The 10,792-nt window shown below is 44.0% G+C and overlaps 2 protein-coding genes, 1 long non-coding RNA gene and 1 pseudogene across 7 annotated transcripts in view; 2 read left to right on the forward strand and 2 right to left on the reverse strand.

Moving 5' to 3' along the window:
* LOC140470644 (uncharacterized) overlaps nt 1–4,456 on the reverse strand; it is a 31,681-nt gene extending 27,225 nt beyond the window's left edge. For all 5 annotated transcript variants that reach the window (XR_011956582.1, XR_011956584.1, XR_011956583.1 and 2 more), the window contains exon 1: nt 4,277–4,456. This is a non-coding gene — a long non-coding RNA (uncharacterized lncRNA). The remainder of the gene's footprint in view (nt 1–4,276) is intronic.
* Nucleotides 4,457–4,725: 269 nt separating this feature from the next.
* Nucleotides 4,726–5,037, forward strand: LOC140470619 (histone H4). The gene has a single exon (XM_072566666.1). It carries the CDS (start codon nt 4,726–4,728, stop codon nt 5,035–5,037), a length of 312 nt encoding a protein of 103 aa, XP_072422767.1.
* An 871-nt stretch (nt 5,038–5,908) lies between these two features.
* On the forward strand, nt 5,909–6,319 carry LOC140470620 (histone H3). Its single transcript, XM_072566667.1, has one exon. It carries the CDS (start codon nt 5,909–5,911, stop codon nt 6,317–6,319), a length of 411 nt encoding a protein of 136 aa, XP_072422768.1.
* Nucleotides 6,320–7,671: 1,352 nt separating this feature from the next.
* The window catches only part of LOC140470974 (uncharacterized), a 33,025-nt pseudogene continuing 29,904 nt past the window's right edge, over nt 7,672–10,792 (reverse strand).

The raw sequence follows: 10,792 nt of genomic DNA on the forward strand, positions 1-10,792 counted from the left end.
GTTTCCAGTGTGATGTAACTGAAATTATATATTGAAAAAGACCCAAATTGTTTAAGTCTCTCCTCCTTAAAAATCATGACCACCAGATCAGGCAGCGAATTCCAGATACCCACCACTCTGCATAAAACACATTTTTCCTCACATATCATCTAATTCTACAGCCGCTTAGTTTGACTCAATGATCCCTGGTGTTTGAACTCTCTGCCAAAGGAAACAGGTTCCTCTCATCTCTCCCTCTCACTATTTAGTGAAAAATCGCACAACACCAGGTTATAGTCCAACAGGTTTATTTGGAAGTACCAGCTTTTGGCGTTCTGCTCCTTCATTAGTCGCTCATTATTTAGTATTCCTTAATCATGGCACCTCTGTCCCAAGGAATATAACCCCAACCTCTTCAATCTCTCCCGATAGCTACAATTCACCAGCGCTGGCAACATTCCAGTAAATCTCCTCTGCACTCCCTCCACAGCAATGACGTCCTTCCTGTGATGTGGGGACCTGACTGCACACAATACTCCAGCTGTAGCCACCAGTGCCTTATACAGTTTCATTATTATATCCCTACTTTTATATTTCATTCCTATTCCCATGTGCCTTCTTTACAACCCCATTTATCTTTAGAGACCTGTGTACTTGCACACCAAGGTTTCTCACTATATTCCCATTTACTGTTTGACTGCTTGACTTCCCAAAATGCATTCCCTCACACTTATCAGAGCTGAACTCCATCTGCCACTTTTCTGCCCAAGCCACCACACCATCTATGATAGATTTGGAGCTTTCAGCTATCCTCCACACTATCCACCACACGGCCAATTTTTGTGTCACCTGCAAATTTCACAAATTTGTCCACCACATTCAAGTCCAAGTCATTCATGTATAAAACAAACAGCAGAGGTCCCAACACTGAGCCATGCAGACCACCACTTGAAACAACTTTCCATTCACAAGAGCAGCCATCAACCATTACCATTTGTTTCCTGTTACTAAGCCAACTTTGCATCTAATTCACCACATTACCCTGTATCCCACAGCTTTCACTTTTTGGACCAGTTTGCTGTGATGATGCTGCTCCTTTACCAATCTTGTAAAAGACACAGGCTCCGAAAAGTTTTAGGGCCATTTTGATTATAGCTAACAGGTAATGCTTTATTCAAAAGGCTTCCAAATTTTTAAAAAGAACACTTGTACAATGAAATGGGAGTGTCCCAGTTTTCCCAGCTCAGCGTTTCTCTGGTTTGATTTGGTTTTGACTGTCTGGCTGTTGACTGAAAGCAGTCAGGCAATTAAAAAAGCTGTTGAACCCAAAGGAGACAGTCCATGCTGGTACTCTCTGTCCCTGACATCTCTCCTGTAAGACCCTGTGTTTGATTTTACCTTTTTGTGCCAAAGGGTGTTTGTGGGGATTATTGCAAGTGTTGGGAACAATATTGTTAAGTTTGTATAATCTGTAGGGTTTTCGGATAGGTTAACTTATTTCGCATTCTGTTCTCTTGTGAGACATAGGAGCATTTGTTTGTGTTTCATTTGATAATCTTGTAAATCAATTCTGTTTTGTTTAAAACAACGTGGTTTGACCAGCTACATCACTTCTGCATTACACCTGCTTAAAACAACTAGCAAAGTTAGGGTCCAGGCTACTTGAAATGTTTTGAGGGGATCTGGCATGGTCTATACCATTTTAGAGGCTCTTTGCAGGATTTGTTCTATAGTTCTGATTTGGGATTAGGGTTGTTGGACTCTAAGTGGTAGGTGTTAGTGTCTTTTGTTCTGGGTTTTGAATTCAGTTGGTTTAAACAGTGGTAAGTGATTTTGGGGCTTTTACAAAACGCGATGAAGGGTAAACTGCTGGAAATAGCAGACAAGCTGGGATTGAGTCTATGTCCTTCCATGAGGAAAGGAGAGATAATTACAGTAGTAGCTCAGCATTTACATTTGTTGGAAACACCATCAGAATCTTTAGAGATGGCTAACATTCAATGGAAAATTCAGCAACTTGAGTTAGAGGCAAAACACAAAGAAAGGGCAATAGAAATGAAATCGTTTGAATTATGATTAAATACAGAAGAGAGAGTGAGGAGAGAGAGTAAAGGAGAGAAAGTAAAGGAAGAAAGAAAGAAAGAAAGAGAGTTTGAACTTTGGAAATTGGCACTTCCTGAATTAATGAAAACTCATGTAGAAGAGCAGAGAGCTATAATGGCAAGATTAGCAGCTGAAATGGCTGATGGTTATGAGTTGGTCCATAAGTCAAAGATTGGCTTCCAAAACCAATTTCAATCCATGAGGGATAGAAGTTGAGGAGAAGAAAAATCCTCACATGGAAAGGAATAGATCTCTGTGAAGATCATAAGTATGACTTACCACAGGGTAAAAGGGAAACCCTTGAAGGGGAAAGAGATGTTAACAAGCTCTGGTGTTTTCGCTGCAATACAGTAGGCTACATAAATCAGTGTTGGTGGTTAGGAAAAACACTAGGATGCCAGACGTAGGAAACAGGGTAAGCCAGTGAATTTTGTTGGAGTGGTAACAGAAAACACAATGGACGTTCAAAAGCTGCACCAGAATGTACAAGCTGGTTGGAGGAGCTAGATCTTCTTAAACCTTCCACCACTGAAGGTAAAATTTACTCGCATAGGCCAGGAGTAGCAGGTAAAGTGGTTACAATATTAAGAGATAGAACGATCCTCTAAATTTGTGATGCTGAAAGATGAGGAGATATGCACCTCCGAAGGATTATTGCCAGAAAAAGGTTCTCGTAACGGGAAATCGTGTTGAGACAAGAAATGCTTAATTGTGAGAAGTGAGGTTAGATTATCCAGTGAAGAGTGGAGAAGTTGTGGTAGGAGTATTGGACAAACTCTCAGCTCCGGGAATACAATTGCTAACAATATTGTTGATTCACCAGAAGGAGTGCTGGCTACTGTTGTTGCAAAGCCAACGGAAACTCAGGCAACTGAATTATTGCTGGACATATATCCTGGGATTATTCCTGACTGTGTGGTGACAAAGTCACAGTCACCAGTTGAAACAGAAGAGATCAAAGAGTACAGATAAGAAAGTTGAAGTGAAATTAGCAGAGACCATGTTTGATCAGATGGTTGAGACAAACCGGGAACAGACAGATGATAAAGCTTAGATCTTAAGCAAATTTAAAGCAATTGTATCAAAAGGCATGCACAGAAGAATGTGAATCTATCCCTGCATCTTCACATATTCAGGCTGATAGGGAATATGCAGAAGTTTATTGATTTGTATTGCCAGTGTGTTATAGAGGGAGGTGTCGAATAGCAAATGAGTTACCATGAGGTGGTCATTTAGGAGTGAGACTTTTGCAGAGATTGTTTGGAATTCACATTTAATTGTCATCTCTGTATCTGAGAACTATAAAGGATTAATTCTGTCCTTCTCAGTCACAGACAAACTCCTTGTAAATATGCTTCATTGCGGTTGGAGGATTTGAGCTAAAGAGAGAGGCTGAATATGTTGGATCTGGTTTCCCTGGAGAGGGACCTTTTTGACAGGTTCATAAAATCACATGGGGCATGGAGAAGTGGTAGAGGCTGGTACAATTACAACATTTAAAAGGCATCTGGATATGTATATGAATAGGAATGGTTTAGATGGACATGGGTCAAGTGCTGGCAAATGGGACTAGATTTGGTTAGGATACCTGATCAGCATGGACGAGTTGGATCGCAAGGTCTGTGTCCATGCTATACATCTCTATGACTCAATGATTCCTTGTGCTCACCAACAGGACAGGAATTGTGCCGCGCTGCTCCTTGTCTAGAGAGTTTGTTTTTTCATATGATTCGATACCAATTGTGTGAGACCAAGAAATTCAGCAACAACTACACAGCTCCATGAATGGGACAACTCACCACCGGGATGCTAATACAGTTCAATATCCAACTCCCAATATACTACCTGTTGGAGAGAGGAAAAACGACACGATATCTAATGTTTTTACCAAGACCCATATGTTTGTCCTTTGTGAGAGGTATCCCATTCCTTCAGTCGGTCTGCGATTCCACTATTGATTGCACACTTTCAACAAACAATGGGAAACAGAATGAAATTTCAACAGGGTTCAGAGGATTAAAAACAACAAGAATGTCCCACAGCAGCAGCTTCCCGCTCTGCCTCCCTCAGCAGGCCCACACACAGCCCGAGAAAGGCCTCTCTCTTCCCCCCAGCCCGCTCACTCCAAGTTCCGGGACCAGTTCCTGCTCCGCTCGGCCTCTTACAAACAGCCCCCGGTTCTCCCTGAACTCACCCCGAATCAATCCCGGTCTCGGAGCCCCCTCTGTGTCCCAGGCTCCCATCCCGATGTGCTGCTGGAAGGAGCCTGCTGTTCCCTCCCTTCCCTGGGCGCTGATCTCTCCATTGCGGTCTGTTTCAAACAAACCTCTTGTACTCACTGAGTAAATGCTCCTCAATGGCAGCGCTGGGGGAGGGCCTCACTCATGCGCTCCTCTACTCAGGGACAGACAGCTTTGGGGAGAAAAGGTTCAGTCCCTGATACAGTTGGGGCGGGAGTGAGCTGGAGGCGGAGCTGGATGATCAAAGCCATTTCCCTGCTCTGTCTGTCACTCAGTTTCCTCTCCGGACCCGCCTCTCACTCTCTGTCAGCTGTTTCTCAGTCAGGTCCGGCCGGGCTGTATAAAAAAGGTAAGGGGAGGCAACTCAGCTCTCATTCAGCAGCGATTGGAGTGAAGAAACGTGATGTCTGGAAGAGGTAAAGGAGGCAAAGGCCTAGGAAAAGGCGGAGCAAAGCGGCACCGCAAAGTGCTCCGTGATAACATCCAGGGTATCACCAAACCAGCCATCCGGCGCCTGGCTCGCCGTGGCGGGGTCAAGCGCATCTCGGGCTTGATATACGAGGAGACCCGCGGGGTTTTGAAGGTTTTCCTGGAGAATGTGATCAGGGATGCGGTCACCTACACTGAGCACGCCAAGCGTAAGACGGTCACCGCCATGGATGTGGTGTACGCTCTGAAACGCCAGGGCCGCACTCTCTATGGATTCGGCGGCTGAGCATAAAGCGACCCTTTTCCAGTGAACCCAAAGGCTCTTTTCAGAGCCACCCAAACCCTCCGATAAAGAGCGGAGACCAGAGAACGGGGAAGGCAGTACATAGGGAGAGGATAGTGTCACGGTTCTTTCACGTGTTAATTGTCATTTTGCCCAGGCACTGATGTGGTACTATTGCGATAGTTGTATTTCATTGGCCCTTTCAGAAACGATACTTTAATGAGTTTTGATGCTGCGACACAGCGGATTTTTTCATAGCCTGCTTTGTCCATGTACCTGTTACAGACCGTTCAGGCCGCCATTAAGTTGTGTTTCGACTGGTTGTAATCTGGTTGGAATAAAATATCGATTCCATGAGCTTCTGTAATTTTGACGTGCTACAATTTCAAGATATTTAATTCGGCGGGATTATTTAGATTGATTCACGGCGGGTAGACGTTAAGTTGTTCAGTTTGTCTGGGCTTTTTTAAACCCCGCCTTTCCTCCTGCCTGTTACAGACAGATCAGGCAATAATCCCGCCTCCTGTCCGCGCTGACAGCTAACTAGGTTTTAATCGATTACTATAAAGCATCTGAGTTGCGAACGAGTGGCGTAATATATCTTAATATGTTTGATCTCAGGGTTTGAGAGGGTGAATTCAGCGGGCATTTTAAAACTGCCCAACTGTCATTTCACGTTACCCAATCAGCCTCCAACAATTCTTTTCCTGCCTTTTCTGTCCCTTCCGGAGCTGTTTCTCTGTGGGTTGAGGGACAGGGCTGTATCCAATCCCAGCTCTAGGGCGGGCTCTCCATTCCCTTAAACAGGCAGCACCGCAGCAGCCTCAGCATTGACAGCAGCAGCCTGTGTGTGTGTTACAGAGAGTTGGAGAGAATGGCCCGAACCAAGCAGACAGCGCGCAAATCCACCGGAGGGAAAGCTCCCCGCAAGCAGCTGGCGACCAAAGCGGCCCGCAAGAGCGCTCCGGCCACGGGCGGAGTGAAGAAGCCTCATCGCTACAGGCCCGGCACGGTGGCTCTGCGGGAGATCCGCCGCTACCAGAAATCCACCGAGCTGCTGATCCGCAAACTGCCCTTCCAGCGGCTGGTGCGAGAGATCGCTCAGGACTTCAAGACCGACCTGCGCTTCCAGAGCTCGGCGGTGATGGCCCTGCAGGAGGCCAGCGAGGCTTACCTGGTGGGACTGTTTGAGGACACCAACCTGTGCGCCATCCACGCCAAGCGGGTCACCATCATGCCCAAAGACATCCAGCTGGCCCGCCGGATCCGCGGGGAGCGCGCCTAAACGGAGCCTGGCCGGTCCTGCACATTCACCCCGAGAGAGAGAAACACAACGGCTCTTTTCAGAGCCACTAAACCATCCAGAGAGAGCAGGAAACGATGGGTTGTATTAATATTGTAATTATAAAACAAGGAAGTACATACGGAATGAGTTATAAGCAATATTGACATAGGCGGTGAAGTAATGTTTAATGAGATCTCCCGTGTTCCCAGAATTTATTATGACAGATTGTGAAAAATATTTTTAACATCACATTGTGTTAGTGGATTATAAATGCCCGCGAATCTCCCTCTCTGTCTCGGTTTTCATTTGGCTAGTCGTTGGGGGATGGGAAAGATTTGGCGCCAAGAGATCGACTTGTTCCTTGCGGATATTGTGATCATATTTTAGGAAGTGAATAGGCGCTGAGTAAAGCATTAATGGGCAGTTAGTTCAACAAGAGAGTCACAGACAGCGGCGGACAAGTTCCAATGAATGAGATCTCCGGTGATCGCAGATTTTGCTATAATAAATTGCAGAATTAACTAATAGGAGATGGGATAGAATTGGCGCCAAAAGATCAACGGCTCATTTTCAAATTTGAAAAGCCCACTAACGTGTAGAAAAGAAGTTTTGCAGAAGTGTAGCTCATGCAATCTCACTTTATCCTCTTCCCTCCTTTGCAGCTGAAAACAAATCACTCACGGATATTTAAAATGCTCTTTCTCTCTGGAGGCAGAGAAAGCCTGTCTATGAACGCACTAATGAACAAAGCGCAGAGGGATAGGGGCCGCTCTGTAGTATTTGCTACATAGACTGTATACTTATTGCACTGGGTGAATTCAGCTCTTCCTGATGCAGTTGAAAGGAATGTGAAACCAAAGTCAAACCCGATCGGGGACATTACTCGTTCTGCAAGTTCAAATTCACCATGTGCGTGTGTGTTTTGCCGGGAGGGTTATTAGTGCGAGTGTAAAGAAGTATACGCGTACGTCTGAGAGCGGGTGCATGCCTGAGTGAGGGACAGTATATGTGAGCGTATGAGAGAGGGTTCTCCGTGAGTGCCTGTGTGTGTAGAAGTGTCTGTGTACTTCGATCAAACGCTGTATAAATCCAAGTAAAACTCTGCAAATCAATTTTTTTAAAAGATTAGAATCAGTCTGACCATTGTGGCACAGATCTGGGCCAACGTGTTGTTGTGCACGTTCCTGACAACAGTTGTTCACTTAAGAATGTAATTTGTAAAAACTGAAACCATCATGGTCTTTATGAATATGATTTGAGTTACATCACACTGTAAACTTTTGAGAAAAATTGTGCCTTACGATCTTAATATTCTACAATCGTGATGGAAGATCCGAAAGCTAATACTTAGAAATTAAAGTGTTGGGTTAGAAGCTGGTGTTGCGTGATTTTTAACTTTATACACCATAGTCCAACATCAATATCCCGATTCACAAGTATTTAATAATAAGGCGCGAGTAATTGACTGATCTCAGGTTCAAAGTTCAAGCTTCTCGATATTAAAAGTAAAATAAATCCGGCAGAGATGACGGTGTAGCTCCTTTCACAGATGCTGTGAGTGGCTCTTAAAAGAGCCTTTGGGTTGTCAGATTCAAGAATACTCTCTTCACTTTTTAGCGGCTCCCCCAGCGGCCGTTTTCTTGGGTAGCAGGACAGCCTGGATATTAGGCAGCACCCCGCCCTGAGCGATGGTCACCCCTCCCAGCAGCTTGTTGAGCTCCTCGTCGTTGCGCACGGCCAGCTGTAGGTGCCTGGGGATGATACGGGTCTTCTTGTTGTCCCGGGCCGCGTTGCCGGCCAGCTCCAGGATTTCAGCCGTCAGATACTCCATCACCGCAGCCAGATAGACCGGCGCTCCGGCACCCACACGCTCAGCATAGTTACCCTTTCTCAGGAGCCTGTGAACACGGCCCACCGGGAACTGCAGGCCAGCCCGGGACGACCGAGACTTCGCCTTGGCGCGACCTTTCCCACTGCCCTTTCCTCTTCCAGACATGGTCACAATCTCACAGACACTTTCAGAGAGAATACTACACTCTGCCCACATTGCGGCCTCTTATACCTTCGGGAGGGATGGTGGGGCGGCCGTTTCTGATTGGTCCGATTGTTCAGCCCCTCCTAATGTTGTTTCAATTCCCAATCAGATATCTGCCTCATTCCCCAATCCGGAGAGGGCACGGGGAGGGGGGCGGAAAGTACCGGCGCTAAATCATCAACCGCTTTCATTACAGTTTGAAAAGCCCGTCAATATACAAACAAAGGAGTGTGTTTTATATTGAAAAATGAAGTGCAAAATACAGAGGAAGTTTTTATAAATTACTCATATCTTAATTTACTTTTAGTTTATAAATGTATACTTCTCTCGACCTGTATATCCGTCCATTTCTGATCTCGAGTGGGTAATTTTCTAAACCTAAAAAAGCTGAATGGAAACAGGCCAAACACTGCAGTCTGCACTTGACTTCTCACTTCACATTTCAATAGCACCCCGGCATGCTGATAAAGCAGCACACACCATTCTTCCGGCTCGGAATCGATGGCGAACACGGTGTTTAAATGATATTTTAAAGCTGTCCTCCCTTATTGTTCTCGCTCTCAGATTCACATTCCAATCCGCCTGCTGTTTTGGTGTCCTTTCGGTTCCCTTTGAAAACCTCTCACCGACAGCAGAAAGTGCTTTGCTCTTTGCGTTCTGAAAAATCGGATTAAACCCGCGCATTCCAATTTTTTAAAAATCAGACGAAAGATGCAGACAAATATATATTGCTTGCCAAGTTAAAAATCACGCACCACCAGGTCATAGTCCAACAAGCTAATTTGGAAGCACTAGCTTTCGGAGTGCTACTCCTTCATTAGGTGGTTGTTTGCAAGGTGTGAGTATAAGTATTAAAATTTTACCAGGGATTTAGCAACTTTAAACAAACAAGATGAAAAATAATTCACCGACGTTTAATCTGCCCATTCTGCATGGAGTTGGAGAGAGATATTTTTAAAAAGTCCCTATTTAAAACTTTTCTTGAGTCACGGGTTGAAAATGTCTGTCTTGACTGTGGGATTGCATATTTCTGAGAACTTGATTGCTAACTGTGGGCCCAGAGACCGATTTGTAACTGTTTGCTTTGCAAGTAACTACAGCGTATCAGAACCACGTTGCTGCAGTTTTTATTTAAGAGTATTGAACTTTCACGCAGGGATTTAGAGCATTTCTCCTTCTCATACGAATGTCTGTTAACCACCAACCGTTCGCATACTATATATGTCTCACTTTAACTTTACATCTATCTTAGACATTGAGCATGAATTCAACACCTGTTGAATTCAACACCTGAGACTCTGGTCCTTTGTGTAATAGTCAATTAGTGTTACTTCAAGACAGGTTTTATTCTGTATCCACCAAACACTGATGGAAGCGGTAACACTTTACACCATTTGCCTGCCACTTGGAAATGTTCCTCCAATCTGTGTCTATCCATTTCTGGGAGGTTTTGGTTTACTCTATTTCACAGTCCTTACATGTCAGTATGTTACTGGACTGTAACTCAAACCTTCTGAAGTGTAAGCTGTTGTTTCTTATTCTGTAGGTGTCAGTCATTAACATAAGAATGTGCCTCATTTAGTATCTACAATTTTGAGTGTGACCAAACACCACTTTAGACAGTCTCAGCTAGGACTAACTCCCCTCCACAGCAAATCCTTACAATCAACTTCTGCGATGTGACCGTAAGTTTGTATTTATAACTGCAGCATTTGGCAAGAGGCAATATCTAGTACATTGCAGAAAGTGGCAATAACAATTTTACTGCTGATGTGACACTGTTTATGTCAGTTTCTCGCCAATGGATAGTTGCATTGTATCCTAACAATTTTATACTTTGCAATTGACTCCATATTTCATTTTGTAACTGCCAGTTTGTTGTTTCTAAACTTGTTTTTACTCAGTTTCTGACAATCACTGGCATGTAAGAGAGCAAATATCTCAACATTTCTAACTTTCAGATGAAATGAATGTTTTTTTTAACGCCATCCCTGTTATGTCACGGTGACTTGTAATTGAATCTGTCAGTGAGCACACAGTAAGTTAGTGATAAAGTGAAAGATGCCTCTCATTTCTGTCATGCAATTGTGGAGGAAACACTGCAGTTATTAATTTATTTCAGGATTTTGTCAGTTTAAATGTCTCAAAGCAGAAGATAAAAAGAAAAATGAGAATTCTGTGACATTTTTATCTGCCTGTGTGTACTCAGCTCTGAGAATATGTGAGTGCTATCAAAGTGTACCTACAATTTTTTTTTAATGAATGAGAACATTGCAGAAAGTGACAGGTATAGATTTAAAACAATGTGAATGTTTATGTGCAGTTTTCATTCTGCATCTGAGTTTCAACTACATGAATGAATAAGTGCATTTGAAAGTATCTGTACCTTTCAGTGTCTGCTCTCTGAATAAATGAGTGTACTTACAATATTTGTCTCT

This window comes from Chiloscyllium punctatum, chromosome 52 (assembly GCF_047496795.1).
Source record: "Chiloscyllium punctatum isolate Juve2018m chromosome 52, sChiPun1.3, whole genome shotgun sequence".
Taxonomy (NCBI): domain Eukaryota; kingdom Metazoa; phylum Chordata; class Chondrichthyes; order Orectolobiformes; family Hemiscylliidae; genus Chiloscyllium; species Chiloscyllium punctatum.